This window comes from Nerophis ophidion, linkage group LG06 (genome assembly GCF_033978795.1).
Source record: "Nerophis ophidion isolate RoL-2023_Sa linkage group LG06, RoL_Noph_v1.0, whole genome shotgun sequence".
Taxonomy (NCBI): Eukaryota; Metazoa; Chordata; class Actinopteri; order Syngnathiformes; family Syngnathidae; genus Nerophis; species Nerophis ophidion.
In genome coordinates, this window is record NC_084616.1 from 6561412 (window position 1) to 6577067 (window position 15656).

General features: G+C 50.9%; 1 protein-coding gene across 1 annotated transcript in view; it reads right to left on the reverse strand.

Moving 5' to 3' along the window:
* Positions 1 to 15656, reverse strand: part of LOC133554105 (ubiquitin carboxyl-terminal hydrolase 11-like) — a 58483-nt gene that overhangs the window by 6414 nt on the left and 36413 nt on the right. The window contains exons 11-15 of the mRNA XM_061902511.1: positions 14491 to 14574; positions 14336 to 14430; positions 14077 to 14259; positions 13878 to 13978; positions 9274 to 9702 (exon numbers count right to left, since the gene is read on the reverse strand). Coding sequence (XP_061758495.1) covers positions 9274 to 9702; positions 13878 to 13978; positions 14077 to 14259; positions 14336 to 14430; positions 14491 to 14574 — 892 coding nt within the window. The remainder of the gene's footprint in view (positions 1 to 9273; positions 9703 to 13877; positions 13979 to 14076; positions 14260 to 14335; positions 14431 to 14490; positions 14575 to 15656) is intronic.

Below are 15656 nucleotides of genomic sequence, written 5' to 3' on the forward strand. Positions count from 1 at the left end.
GCCATCATGCACATTCATGTCGTGATGCACTTTCATGATGTCATCATGCACAATCATGTCATGATGCACATTCATGTCATGATGCACTTTCATGATGTCATGCACATTCATGTCGTCATCATGCACATTCATGTCATGATGCACTTTCATGATGTCATGCACATTCATGTCATCATGCACATTCATGTCATGATGCACTTTCATGATGTCATGCACATTCATGTCGTCATCATGCACATTCATGTCATGATGCACTTTCATGATGTCATGCACATTCATGTCATCATGCACATTCATGTCATGATGCACTTTCATGATGTCATGCACATTCATGTCGTCATCATGCACATTCATGTCGTCATCATGCACTGTCATGATGCACTTTCATGTCATCATGCACATTCATGTCGTCATCATGCACATGATGTCATAATGCACATTCATGATGTCATGATGCACTTTCATGATGTCATGCACAGTCATGTCGTCATCATGCACATGCATGATGTCATGATGCACTTTCATGATGTCATCATGCATATTCATGTCATCATCATGCACATTCATGATGTCGTGATGCACTTTCATGATGTCATGATGCACATTGATGATGTCCTGATGCACATTCATGATGTCATGATGCACTTTCATGATGTCATGCACATTCATGTCGTCATCATGCACATGCATGATGTCATGATGCACTTTCATGATGTCATCATGCACATTCATGTCATCATCATGCACATTCATGTCTTCATCATGCACATTCATGTCGTGATGCACTTTCATGATGTCCTGATGCACTTTCATGATGTCCTGATGCACATTCATGATGTCATCATGCACTTTCATGATGTCATCATGCACATTCATGATGTCCTGATGCACATTCATGATGTCATGATGCACATTCATGATGTCATCATGCACATTCATGATGTCATGATGCACATTCATGATGTCATGATGCACATTCATGATGTCATCATGCACATTCTCCCTTCTTGTGAGGATTTCCTCTCCCGAGCTGCAGTGCACCTGATGCTGTGATTTACTAAGACTGTGCGTGTGCTGCACACCATGGAGACACTCATTTACTGCACATTCACCTCTTTTCAAACAAGCCGCAGACATGTACCACTTTTTATGGGTAATTTAGAAGGAGGCCTGCAGTGTCTGCACTGAAGCACAGCACAAAGCTGCACTCAAAACTTACACCTTTTTTCCATGTATTCATTATTTGAATACGATTTATTCTGAATGCAGCTGGGATAGGCTCCAGCACCCCCAGAGGGACAAGCGGTAGAAAATAGAAGGATGGATGGATGGGTGTTTGTGAAAAAAACTAAGATTAAAAAATACTAAAGAACACCAAAACGCATCAATTGAATTTGTTTTAATCAGCTCCTTAAGCCCTCTAGTTGATAAAAAATTATAAAATGATGTTGCTGAATAGACAACATGTCCAATATTGTGTTTGTTTCTGATTGTCCAAAATATACTTGGAGGTGTACTCACACAGGTGTGTTGTTGTGTGGGCAGGTGTTTGAGTTGGGGTAGTCACACAGGTGTGTTGTTGTGTGGGCAGGTGTTTGAGTTGGGGTAGTCACACAGGTGTGTTGTTGTGTGGGCAGGTGTTTGAGTTGGGGTTGTCACACAGGTGTGCTGTTGTGTGGGCAGGTGTTTGAGTTGGGGTCCTCCCACAGGTGTGCTGTTGTGTGGGCAGGTGTTTGAGTTGGGGTAGTCACACAGGTGTGCTGTTGTGTGGACAGGTGTTTGAGTTGGGGTAGTCACACAGGTGTGCTGTTGTGTGGGCAGGTGTTTGAGTTGGGGTAGTCACACAGGTGTGTTGTTGTGTGGGCAGGTGTTTGAGTTGGGGTAGTCACACAGGTGTGTTGTTGTGTGGACAGGTGTTTGAGTTGGGGTAGTCACACAGGTGTGTTGTTGTGTGGACAGGTGTTTGAGTTGGGGTAGTCACACAGGTGTGCTGTTGTGTGGGCAGGTGTTTGAGTTGGGGTAGTCACACAGGTGTGCCGTTATGTGGGCAGGTGTTTGAGTTGGGGTAGTCACACAGGTGTGCTGTTATGTGGGCAGGTGTTTGAGTTGGGGTAGTCACAGGTGTGCTGTTATGTGGGCAGGTGTTTGAGTTGGAGTAGTCACACAGGTGTGTTGTTGTGTGGGCAGGTGTTTGAGTTGGGGTAGTCACACAGGTGTGTTGTTGTGTGGGCAGGTGTTTGAGTTGGGGTAGTCACACAGGTGTGTTGTGTGGGCAGGTGTTTGAGTTGGGGTAGTCACACAGGTGTGTTGTTGTGTGGGCAGGTGTTTGAGTTGGGGTAGTCACACAGGTGTGTGGGCAGGTGTTTGAGTTGGGGTAGTCACACAGGTGTGCTGTTGTGTGGGCAGGTGTTTGAGTTGGGGTAGTCACACAGGTGTGCTGTTGTGTGGACAGGTGTTTGAGTTGGGGTAGTCACACAGGTGTGCTGTTGTGTGGGCAGGTGTTTGAGTTGGGGTAGTCACACAGGTGTGTTGTTGTGTGGGCAGGTGTTTGAGTTGGGGTAGTCACACAGGTGTGCTGTTATGTGGGCAGGTGTTTGAGTTGGGGTAGTCACAGGTGTGCTGTTATGTGGGCAGGTGTTTGAGTTGGGGTAGTCACACAGGTGTGTTGTTGTGTGGGCAGGTGTTTGAGTTGGGGTAGTCACACAGGTGTGTTGTTGTGTGGGCAGGTGTTTGAGTTGGGGTAGTCACACAGGTGTGTTGTTGTGTGGGCAGGTGTTTGAGTTGGGGTAGTCACACAGGTGTGTTGTTGTGTGGGCAGGTGTTTGAGTTGGGGTAGTCACACAGGTGTGTTGTTGTGTGGGCAGGTGTTTGAGTTGGGGTAGTCACACAGGTGTGTTGTTATGTGGGCAGGTGTTTGAGTTGGGGTAGTCACACAGGTGTGTTGTTGTGTGGGCAGGTGTTTGAGTTGGGGTAGTCACACAGGTGTGTTGTTGTGTGGGCAGGTGTTTGAGTTGGGGTAGTCACACAGGTGTGTTGTTGTGTGGGCAGGTGTTTGAGTTGGGGTAGTCACACAGGTGTGTTGTTATGTGGGCAGGTGTTTGAGTTGGGGTAGTCACGCAGGTGTGTGGGCAGGTGTTTGAGTTGGGGTAGTCACACAGGTGTGTTGTTGTGTGGGCAGGTGTTTGAGTTGGGGTAGTCACACAGGTGTGTTGTTGTGTGGGCAGGTGTTTGAGTTGGGGTAGTCACACAGGTGTGTTGTTATGTGGGCAGGTGTTTGAGTTGGGGTAGTCACGCAGGTGTGTGGGCAGGTGTTTGAGTTGGGGTAGTCACACAGGTGTGTGGGCAGGTGTTTCAGTTGGGGTAGTCACACAGGTGTGTGGGCAGGTGTTTGAGTTGGGGTAGTCACGCAGGTGTGTTGTTGTGTGGGCAGGTGTTTGAGTTGGGGTAGTCACGCAGGTGTGTTGTTGTGTGGGCAGGTGTTTGAGTTGGGGTAGTCACACAGGTGTGTTGTTGTGTGGGCAGGTGTTTGAGTTGGGGTAGTCACACAGGTGTGTTGTGTGGGCAGGTGTTTGAGTTGGGGTAGTCACACAGGTGTGTTGTGTGGGCAGGTGTTTGAGTTGGGGTAGTCACACAGGTGTGTTGTGTGGGCAGGTGTTTGAGTTGGGGTAGTCACACAGGTGTGTGGGCAGGTGTTTGACTTAGGGTAATCACACAGGTGTGTTGTTGTGTGGGCAGGTGTTTGAGTTGGGGTAGTCACACAGGTGTGTTGTTGTGTGGGCAGGTGTTTGAGTTGGGGTAGTCACACAGGTGTGTGGGCAGGTGTTTGAGTTGGGGTAGTCACACAGGTGTGCTGTTGTGTGGGCAGGTGTTTGAGTTGGGGTAGTCACACAGGTGTGCTGTTGTGTGGGCAGGTGGGGTCCTCCCCCAGGTGTGCTGTTGTGTGGGCAGGTGTTTGAGTTGGGGTAGTCACCCAGGTGTGCTGTTGTGTGGGCAGGTGTTTGAGTTGGGGTAGTCACACAGGTGTGCTGTGGTGTGGGCAGGTGGGGTCCTCCCCCAGGTGTGCTGTGGTGTGGGCAGGTGTTTGAGTTGGGGTAGTCACCCAGGTGTGCTGTTGTGTGGGCAGGTGTTTGAGTTGGGGTAGTCACACAGGTGTGTGGGCAGGTGTTTGAGTTGGGGTAGTCACACAGGTGTGTTGTGTGGGCAGGTGTTTGAGTTGGGGTAGTCACACAGGTGTGCTGTTGTGTGGGCAGGTGGGGTCCTCCCCCAGGTGTGCTGTTGTGTGGGCAGGTGTTTGAGTTGGGGTAGTCACACAGGTGTGTTGTGTGGGCAGGTGTTTGAGTTGGGGTAGTCACACAGGTGTGTGGGCAGGTGTTTGACTTAGGGTAATCACACAGGTGTGTTGTTGTGTGGGCAGGTGTTTGAGTTGGGGTAGTCACACAGGTGTGTTGTTGTGTGGGCAGGTGTTTGAGTTGGGGTAGTCACACAGGTGTGTGGGCAGGTGTTTGAGTTGGGGTAGTCACACAGGTGTGCTGTTGTGTGGGCAGGTGTTTGAGTTGGGGTAGTCACACAGGTGTGCTGTTGTGTGGGCAGGTGGGGTCCTCCCCCAGGTGTGCTGTTGTGTGGGCAGGTGTTTGAGTTGGGGTAGTCACCCAGGTGTGCTGTTGTGTGGGCAGGTGTTTGAGTTGGGGTAGTCACACAGGTGTGTTGTTGTGTGGGCAGGTGTTTGAGTTGGGGTAGTCACACAGGTGTGTTGTTGTGTGGGCAGGTGTTTGAGTTGGGGTAGTCACACAGGTGTGTTGTTATGTGGGCAGGTGTTTGAGTTGGGGTAGTCACGCAGGTGTGTGGGCAGGTGTTTGAGTTGGGGTAGTCACACAGGTGTGTTGTTGTGTGGGCAGGTGTTTGAGTTGGGGTAGTCACACAGGTGTGTTGTTGTGTGGGCAGGTGTTTGAGTTGGGGTAGTCACACAGGTGTGTTGTTGTGTGGGCAGGTGTTTGAGTTGGGGTAGTCACACAGGTGTGTTGTTATGTGGGCAGGTGTTTGAGTTGGGGTAGTCACACAGGTGTGTTGTTGTGTGGGCAGGTGTTTGAGTTGGGGTAGTCACACAGGTGTGTTGTTGTGTGGGCAGGTGTTTGAGTTGGGGTAGTCACACAGGTGTGTTGTTGTGTGGGCAGGTGTTTGAGTTGGGGTAGTCACACAGGTGTGTTGTTATGTGGGCAGGTGTTTGAGTTGGGGTAGTCACGCAGGTGTGTGGGCAGGTGTTTGAGTTGGGGTAGTCACACAGGTGTGTGGGCAGGTGTTTGAGTTGGGGTAGTCACACAGGTGTGCTGTTGTGTGGGCAGGTGTTTGAGTTGGGGTAGTCACACAGGTGTGCTGTTGTGTGGGCAGGTGGGGTCCTCCCCCAGGTGTGCTGTTGTGTGGGCAGGTGTTTGAGTTGGGGTAGTCACCCAGGTGTGCTGTTGTGTGGGCAGGTGTTTGAGTTGGGGTAGTCACACAGGTGTGCTGTGGTGTGGGCAGGTGGGGTCCTCCCCCAGGTGTGCTGTGGTGTGGGCAGGTGTTTGAGTTGGGGTAGTCACCCAGGTGTGCTGTTGTGTGGGCAGGTGTTTGAGTTGGGGTAGTCACACAGGTGTGTGGGCAGGTGTTTGAGTTGGGGTAGTCACACAGGTGTGTTGTGTGGGCAGGTGTTTGAGTTGGGGTAGTCACACAGGTGTGCTGTTGTGTGGGCAGGTGGGGTCCTCCCCCAGGTGTGCTGTTGTGTGGGCAGGTGTTTGAGTTGGGGTAGTCACACAGGTGTGTTGTGTGGGCAGGTGTTTGAGTTGGGGTAGTCACACAGGTGTGTGGGCAGGTGTTTGACTTAGGGTAATCACACAGGTGTGTTGTTGTGTGGGCAGGTGTTTGAGTTGGGGTAGTCACACAGGTGTGTTGTTGTGTGGGCAGGTGTTTGAGTTGGGGTAGTCACACAGGTGTGTGGGCAGGTGTTTGAGTTGGGGTAGTCACACAGGTGTGCTGTTGTGTGGGCAGGTGTTTGAGTTGGGGTAGTCACACAGGTGTGCTGTTGTGTGGGCAGGTGGGGTCCTCCCCCAGGTGTGCTGTTGTGTGGGCAGGTGTTTGAGTTGGGGTAGTCACCCAGGTGTGCTGTTGTGTGGGCAGGTGTTTGAGTTGGGGTAGTCACACAGGTGTGTTGTTGTGTGGGCAGGTGTTTGAGTTGGGGTAGTCACACAGGTGTGTTGTTATGTGGGCAGGTGTTTGAGTTGGGGTAGTCACGCAGGTGTGTGGGCAGGTGTTTGAGTTGGGGTAGTCACACAGGTGTGTTGTTGTGTGGGCAGGTGTTTGAGTTGGGGTAGTCACACAGGTGTGTTGTTGTGTGGGCAGGTGTTTGAGTTGGGGTAGTCACACAGGTGTGTTGTTGTGTGGGCAGGTGTTTGAGTTGGGGTAGTCACACAGGTGTGTTGTTATGTGGGCAGGTGTTTGAGTTGGGGTAGTCACACAGGTGTGTTGTTGTGTGGGCAGGTGTTTGAGTTGGGGTAGTCACACAGGTGTGTTGTTGTGTGGGCAGGTGTTTGAGTTGGGGTAGTCACACAGGTGTGTTGTTGTGTGGGCAGGTGTTTGAGTTGGGGTAGTCACACAGGTGTGTTGTTATGTGGGCAGGTGTTTGAGTTGGGGTAGTCACGCAGGTGTGTGGGCAGGTGTTTGAGTTGGGGTAGTCACACAGGTGTGTGGGCAGGTGTTTGAGTTGGGGTAGTCACGCAGGTGTGTTGTTGTGTGGGCAGGTGTTTGAGTTGGGGTAGTCACACAGGTGTGCTGTTGTGTGGGCAGGTGGGGTCCTCCCCCAGGTGTGCTGTTGTGTGGGCAGGTGTTTGAGTTGGGGTAGTCACCCAGGTGTGCTGTTGTGTGGGCAGGTGTTTGAGTTGGGGTAGTCACACAGGTGTGCTGTGGTGTGGGCAGGTGGGGTCCTCCCCCAGGTGTGCTGTGGTGTGGGCAGGTGTTTGAGTTGGGGTAGTCACCCAGGTGTGCTGTTGTGTGGGCAGGTGTTTGAGTTGGGGTAGTCACACAGGTGTGTGGGCAGGTGTTTGAGTTGGGGTAGTCACACAGGTGTGTTGTGTGGGCAGGTGTTTGAGTTGGGGTAGTCACACAGGTGTGCTGTTGTGTGGGCAGGTGGGGTCCTCCCCCAGGTGTGCTGTTGTGTGGGCAGGTGTTTGAGTTGGGGTAGTCACACAGGTGTGTTGTGTGGGCAGGTGTTTGAGTTGGGGTAGTCACACAGGTGTGTGGGCAGGTGTTTGACTTAGGGTAATCACACAGGTGTGTTGTTGTGTGGGCAGGTGTTTGAGTTGGGGTAGTCACACAGGTGTGTTGTTGTGTGGGCAGGTGTTTGAGTTGGGGTAGTCACACAGGTGTGTGGGCAGGTGTTTGAGTTGGGGTAGTCACACAGGTGTGCTGTTGTGTGGGCAGGTGTTTGAGTTGGGGTAGTCACACAGGTGTGCTGTTGTGTGGGCAGGTGGGGTCCTCCCCCAGGTGTGCTGTTGTGTGGGCAGGTGTTTGAGTTGGGGTAGTCACCCAGGTGTGCTGTTGTGTGGGCAGGTGTTTGAGTTGGGGTAGTCACACAGGTGTGTTGTTGTGTGGGCAGGTGTTTGAGTTGGGGTAGTCACACAGGTGTGTTGTTGTGTGGGCAGGTGTTTGAGTTGGGGTAGTCACACAGGTGTGTTGTTATGTGGGCAGGTGTTTGAGTTGGGGTAGTCACGCAGGTGTGTGGGCAGGTGTTTGAGTTGGGGTAGTCACACAGGTGTGTTGTTGTGTGGGCAGGTGTTTGAGTTGGGGTAGTCACACAGGTGTGTTGTTGTGTGGGCAGGTGTTTGAGTTGGGGTAGTCACACAGGTGTGTTGTTGTGTGGGCAGGTGTTTGAGTTGGGGTAGTCACACAGGTGTGTTGTTATGTGGGCAGGTGTTTGAGTTGGGGTAGTCACACAGGTGTGTTGTTGTGTGGGCAGGTGTTTGAGTTGGGGTAGTCACACAGGTGTGTTGTTGTGTGGGCAGGTGTTTGAGTTGGGGTAGTCACACAGGTGTGTTGTTGTGTGGGCAGGTGTTTGAGTTGGGGTAGTCACACAGGTGTGTTGTTATGTGGGCAGGTGTTTGAGTTGGGGTAGTCACACAGGTGTGTGGGCAGGTGTTTCAGTTGGGGTAGTCACACAGGTGTGTGGGCAGGTGTTTGAGTTGGGGTAGTCACGCAGGTGTGTTGTTGTGTGGGCAGGTGTTTGAGTTGGGGTAGTCACGCAGGTGTGTTGTTGTGTGGGCAGGTGTTTGAGTTGGGGTAGTCACACAGGTGTGTTGTTGTGTGGGCAGGTGTTTGAGTTGGGGTAGTCACACAGGTGTGTGGGCAGGTGTTTGAGTTGGGGTAGTCACACAGGTGTGTTGTGTGGGCAGGTGTTTGAGTTGGGGTAGTCACACAGGTGTGTTGTGTGGGCAGGTGTTTGAGTTGGGGTAGTCACACAGGTGTGTTGTGTGGGCAGGTGTTTGAGTTGGGGTAGTCACACAGGTGTGTGGGCAGGTGTTTGACTTAGGGTAATCACACAGGTGTGTTGTTGTGTGGGCAGGTGTTTGAGTTGGGGTAGTCACACAGGTGTGTTGTTGTGTGGGCAGGTGTTTGAGTTGGGGTAGTCACACAGGTGTGTGGGCAGGTGTTTGAGTTGGGGTAGTCACACAGGTGTGCTGTTGTGTGGGCAGGTGTTTGAGTTGGGGTAGTCACACAGGTGTGCTGTTGTGTGGGCAGGTGGGGTCCTCCCCCAGGTGTGCTGTTGTGTGGGCAGGTGTTTGAGTTGGGGTAGTCACCCAGGTGTGCTGTTGTGTGGGCAGGTGTTTGAGTTGGGGTAGTCACACAGGTGTGCTGTGGTGTGGGCAGGTGGGGTCCTCCCCCAGGTGTGCTGTGGTGTGGGCAGGTGTTTGAGTTGGGGTAGTCACCCAGGTGTGCTGTTGTGTGGGCAGGTGTTTGAGTTGGGGTAGTCACACAGGTGTGTGGGCAGGTGTTTGAGTTGGGGTAGTCACACAGGTGTGTTGTGTGGGCAGGTGTTTGAGTTGGGGTAGTCACACAGGTGTGTGGGCAGGTGTTTGAGTTGGGGTAGTCACACAGGTGTGTTGTGTGGGCAGGTGTTTGAGTTGGGGTAGTCACACAGGTGTGCTGTTGTGTGGGCAGGTGGGGTCCTCCCCCAGGTGTGCTGTTGTGTGGGCAGGTGTTTGAGTTGGGGTCCTCCCCCAGGTGTGCTGTTGTGTGGGCAGGTGTACTCACAGCTGAAGGACATGTCGGGGCCCATCTCTCTCTCCGTGCCGTTACAGTTGACCGCCTGGATGGTGAAGAGAGGTTTCTTCTTCTTCTTGGCCCTGGTCTTGGCTACTTCCTTCTTGGCAGGTGGGCTGGGTGGACACGCCTCCTCCTGCTTGCCGTCATCTTCAGCGGCGTCGCAGCGTGACGTCGGGGGTTCCGCCGCCTCGTTGCCGCTGGCCTCGCCGCGGGCGTGGATGTGGCCGAGGTCGCCGCTGCAGACGAGCTTGGTCGCGACGTTGTGGACGTCGCCCTCCGCCGGGGGGGCCCGCGGGTGCTCGGGGTGGAGCTCAGGGGGCGGAGCCACGTCCTCCCGGCGGTTGTTCCCCGGCCCGTCTGCACAGCACGCCTCCGTGCAGGAGGGCCCTGCCTGCGCCACGCCCTCCTGCTCCTCGTCTGGAACAACAACAGGAAGTGAGGTCATCACAGAGTCCCTCAAATGAGTCGTCATGAATCCTGACTTTGGTCACGTGATCCACATCAACAACACCCGGGGGTCTCCTGAGCCACGTCTTCGGTAAGAAAATATGAGCGCCAGAAACACTTTGAATTCCCAGCTGCCGTCGAAACTCTATAGACTGAGCCCACACTTCCTGTCTTCACAATAAAAGCCCTGCTGCATCCTGCCTGCGCTAACAAAATAAGAGTCTGAGAAAGCTGGTGCGCACAAGCTAGCAAGCGAAGAAGAAGTCTGGAAGATGGACAAACTTTTATGTGGTTTTGGACAGAAAGGAGGACTTTTGTTGCGGAGGTGATCATCACGACCGTCTGGTCTGATCTGATTCCAGTCATCGCAAGTCAGCACCACCGCACCACCATGTTGCCACAAGTATTTGGACACCTGCCTCGACTCACCTATGAAGTTGAAGTGCAATACCATTCCTAGCCCACAGGGTGCAATATGACCTTCTGCAGCTATTACAGCTTCAACTCTTCTAGGAAGGCTGTCCACAAGGTTGTGGAGTGTGTTTATATCTTCTGAGAAGGCTGTCCACAAGGTTGCGGAGTGTGTTTATATCTTCTAGGAAGGCTGTCCACAAGGTTGCGGAGTGTGTTTATATCTTCTAGGAAGGCTGTCCACAAGGTTGCGGAGTGTGTTTATATCTTCTAGGGAGGCTGTCCACAAGGTTGTGGAGTGTGTTTATATCTTCTGGGAAGGCTGTCCACAAGGTTGTGGAGTGTGTTTATATCTTCTGGGAAGGCTGTCCACAAGGTTGCGGAGTGTGTTTATATCTTCTAGGAAGGCTGTCCACAAGGTTGCGGAGTGTGTTTATATCTTCTGGGAAGGCTGTCCACAAGGTTGCGGAGTGTGTTTATATCTTCTGGGAAGGCTGTCCACAAGGTTGTGGAGTGTGTTTATATCTTCTAGGAAGGCTGTCCACAAGGTTGCGGAGTGTGTTTATATCTTCTAGGAAGGCTGTCCACAAGGTTGCGGAGTGTGTTTATATCTTCTAGGAAGGCTGTCCACAAGGTTGCGGAGTGTGTTTATATCTTCTAGGAAGGCTGTCCACAAGGTTGCGGAGTGTGTTTATATCTTCTGGGAAGGCTGTCCACAAGGTTGTGGAGTGTGTTTATATCTTCCAGGAAGGCTGTCCACAAGGTTGTGGAGTGTGTTTATATCTTCTAGGAAGGCTGTCCACAAGGTTGTGGAGTGTGTTTATATCTTCCAGGAAGGCTGTCCACAAGGTTGTGGAGTGTGTTTATATCTTCTAGGAAGGCTGTCCACAAGGTTGTGGAGTGTGTTTATATCTTCTAGGAAGGCTGTCCACAAGGTCGCGGAGTGTGTTTATATCTTCTGGGAAGGCTGTCCACAAGGTTGTGGAGTGTGTTTATATCTTCTGGGAAGGCTGTCCACAAGGTTGCGGAGTGTGTTTATATCTTCTAGGAAGGCTGTCCACAAGGTTGCGGAGTGTGTTTATATCTTCTAGGAAGGCTGTCCACAAGGTTGCGGAGTGTGTTTATATCTTCTAGGAAGGCTGTCCACAAGGTTGCGGAGTGTGTTTATATCTTCTGGGAAGGCTGTCCACAAGGTTGCGGAGTGTGTTTATATCTTCTGGGAAGGCTGTCCACAAGGTTGTGGAGCGTGTTTATATCTTCTAGGAAGGCTGTCCACAAGGTTGTGGAGTGTGTTTATATCTTCTAGGAAGGCTGTCCACAAGGTTGCGGAGTGTGTTTATATCTTCTAGGAAGGCTGTCCACAAGGTTGCGGAGTGTGTTTATATCTTCTAGGAAGGCTGTCCACAAGGTTGCGGAGTGTGTTTATATCTTCTGGGAAGGCTGTCCACAAGGTTGCGGAGTGTGTTTATATCTTCTAGGAAGGCTGTCCACAAGGTTGCGGAGTGTGTTTATATCTTCTAGGAAGGCTGTCCACAAGGTTGTGGAGTGTGTTTATATCTTCTGGGAAGGCTGTCCACAAGGTTGCGGAGTGTGTTTATATCTTCTAGGAAGGCTGTCCACAAGGTTGCGGAGTGTGTTTATATCTTCTGGGAAGGCTGTCCACAAGGTTGCGGAGTGTGTTTATATCTTCTGGGAAGGCTGTCCACAAGGTTGTGGAGTGTTTATATCTTCTAGGAAGGCTGTCCACAAGGTTGTGGAGTGTGTTTATATCTTCTAGGAAGGCTGTCCACAAGGTTGTGGAGTGTGTTTATATCTTCTGAGAAGGCTGTCCACAAGGTTGCGGAGTGTGTTTATATCTTCTAGGAAGGCTGTCCACAAGGTTGCGGAGTGTGTTTATATCTTCTAGGAAGGCTGTCCACAAGGTTGTGGAGTGTGTTTATATCTTCTGGGAAGGCTGTCCACAAGGTTGCAGAGTGTGTTTATATCTTCTAGGAAGGCTGTCCACAAGGTTGCGGAGTGTGTTTATATCTTCTGGGAAGGCTGTCCACAAGGTTGCGGAGTGTGTTTATATCTTCTGGGAAGGCTGTCCACAAGGTTGCGGAGTGTGTTTATATCTTCTAGGAAGGCTGTCCACAAGGTTGTGGAGTGTGTTTATATCTTCTAGGAAGGCTGTCCACAAGGTTGTGGAGTGTGTTTATATCTTCTAGGAAGGCTGTCCACAAGGTTGCGGAGTGTGTTTATATCTTCTAGGAAGGCTGTCCACAAGGTTGCGGAGTGTGTTTATATCTTCTAGGAAGGCTGTCCACAAGGTTGCGGAGTGTGTTTATATCTTCTAGGAAGGCTGTCCACAAGGTTGCGGAGTGTGTTTATAGGAATTTTCCACCATTTTTCCAAAAGTGCATTGGTGAGGTCACACACTTGATGTTGGTGGAGAAGGCCTGGCTCTTAGTCTCCGTTCTATTTCCTCCCAAAGGTGTTCAATGGGGTTCAGGTCAAGACTCTGTGCAGGCCAGTCAAGTTCATCCACACCAGACTCTTGTCATCCATGTCTGTATGGACCTTGCTTTTTCCACTGGTGCACAGTCATGTTGGAAGAGGAAGGGGGCCCGCTCAAAACTGTTCCCACAAGATCTGGAGCATGGAATTGTACAAAAATGATTTGGTATCCTGGAGCATTCAAAGCTCCTTTCACTGAAACTAAGGGGCCAAGCCCAACTCCTGAAAAACAACCCCACACCATAATTCCTCCTCCACCAAATGTCACACTGGGTACAATGAAGTCTGAAATGTAGCGTTCTCCTGGCAACCTCCAAAACCAGACTGGTTCATCAGATTGCCAGATGGAAAAATGTGATTCATCAGTGCAGAGAAGGCGTCTCCACTGTCCAGTGGTGATGTCCTTTACACCACTGCATGCCACGCTTTGCATTGGACTTGCTGATGTATGGCTTGGACGCAGCTGCTCGGCCATGAAGCTCTCTGCGTACTGTGCGTGGGCTAATTGGAAGGTGACATGAAGTTTGGAGCTGTGCAGCAACAGAAAGTCTTTGCACTATGCTGACCTCTCTGTCAGTTTACCTGGCCTACCACTTGCTGGCTGACTTGCTGTTGTTCCCAAACTCTTAATTTTTCTTAGCATAAAGTGGATTTTGGAATATTTAGGACGGGATTTGATGCACAGGCGGCATCCTATGACAGTTGCACGCTGGAAATCACTGAGAGCGGCCCATTCTTTCACTTATGTTGGTAGAAACAGAGTCCTGGATTTGATACACCTGTGATTAGTGATCAGCACACCTGGTTGTCATCATTTGAATGGCTGGACACCATACTTCTGGCAATAGAGTGTAAGTTCTTGTCTTCATGACAGAAACAGCGGCATAGCTCGGTTGGTAGAGCGGCCGTGCCAGCAACTTGAGGGTTGCAGGTTCGATTCCCGCTTGTGCCATCCTAGTCACTGCCGTTGTGTCCTTGGGCAAGACACTTTACCCACCTGCTCCCAGTGCCACCCACACTGCTTTAAATGTAACTTAGATATCGGGTGTCACTATGTAAAGCGCTTTGAGTCACTTGAGAAAAGCGCTATATAAATATAATTCACTTCAAATATAATCCACTATCACCAAGGACCACCTTTCATAGATCACTGACTATAAATGATCTATACTTGGTGATAGTGCCCCCCCCCCCCCCATGTCTGACATAAACAACTTCCTGTCACATGATGCTACTACCGTCACTGATGCCGTTGGTCTGAGTCTTGTACAGATCCTCTTCATCCTCGTCCTCCTCACCTTCAGACTCCTCCGAGGGCTCAGGAACTCGCACGTAGCGCCTGCACGCACACACACACACACACACACACACACACACACACAGGTCACCATTAAAGTGCCAGAGGGACAAGACGGCGGCCATGGCGGCGCCCCTCACGCCAGTCTCTGCAGGAAGAGGCGGTAGAGCGCCTCCTGGCTGCAGCTGCTGCGCGGCACGTTGAGCAGCAGCGGGTGCCCGAAGAGGGTGGTGTTGATGGAGCCGTAGTCTCTGTAGTGGGAGCGCTCCCTCAGGTAGAGCGCCAGCAGCACCTGCTCCTCGCCACGCACGCCGCACTCGTACCTGCACGCACAAAGACATCGTCCGCGTGACGCGGACGCTCAAGACGGACAGGCGGCGGCGGCGGCGGCGGTCGTACACGAAGATGTCGTCTCGGTCCAGGATGCAGCTGAGGGATTCATCGGCCGTGTAGATTTTGTAAAAGCGATGGTTGAACAGGTCGGCCACCACCATCTGGAAGACAGGCGGGTGTGAGCTCCGGGACAGGAAGTGACGTCACGGCTGTGCTCTCACCTGAGCGGCGGGGACGGCGGTCATGTCGGCCAGAGCGCCGCAGAGGTCAGACACTCTGCCTGCTTTGGGAACTACCACACGGTGCTGCACACAGGAGGACATGACGTCTAAAACACTGGCCTGCTTTTGCCAAAATGTGCAAAGTGGAATAAAAGAGCCGACAGATGAAATGGAAGGAGAAGAAGTTGCTGGCTTCAAAATAACACCTTTAACACCTTCGTCCTTGCAAGTGGATGATGTCATGTCATGTACTTGCAGCCCGAAAGAAGTGTTTTCTATTCTTAACACTTGGATTATTTTTTAACACCTCAAGGAATGGCTAAATCAGACTAAAATTAAAGCTGTAAGCAGCGTTGGTCGGGCCCGCCTTTGGCTGCTGCCCCCGAGACCCAAACCCGGATAAGCGGTAGAAGCATGGAAAATAGCTGCTATTATTATAGGGTATTACGTGTAGAATTTTGAGGACAAAAAAGATTTAATTCCATTTCACATTGTCATTGTCTACTGTTAGCCATAAGTGTCCCAAAACTTTTGCCTAGTGTTAGTCCTAAGTGTCCCAATACTTTTGTCCAGTGGTAGTAGCCATCTTGAGACAACAGCAGCGCAGTTGATCTTTGAAGGGTCATAAAATCAAAACCGGAGCGGTAATCAAAACTCTGTTCAATACTTTTAATCAGAAGGGTTCAAAGTCTCTCCTGTGCGAGTTTGAAGCCGAAACGACAAACGGGCTCAGAGGAGATAATGTTTGAAGAAAGGTGATGGGTTTTTACAAAACTTTTGTTTCGAAGGGGTAATTGCCAACTTCCTGTTGATTTTTGCTGAAGGATGTTCATTATTAAAATGTAGGTCTAAGTGAGACCTACATAGAAGTTTTTGTTTCATGTCCCTCCAACATTCCTACTGGAAGTTACAAGCAGTTTTGTTTGTGTTTTCTTCCTAGGAGCAGTTTTTTCTGTGTTTTATTCAAAATTTGCGTTAGAGCACAATTTTGAGTTTTTGGGGGTTTGTTTTTTTTACTAAATCGCAATTTTTGCCAGTCCTGATGTGTGTAAGTTTGGTGAGTTTTGAAGCATTTTAAGGGGGTCAAATTACAGGTCAAAGGGGCAAAAACAGCATTTTTTTGCGAAAATTTTGTTTTGAAAGGGTTTTTGCCAACTCCCTGTACA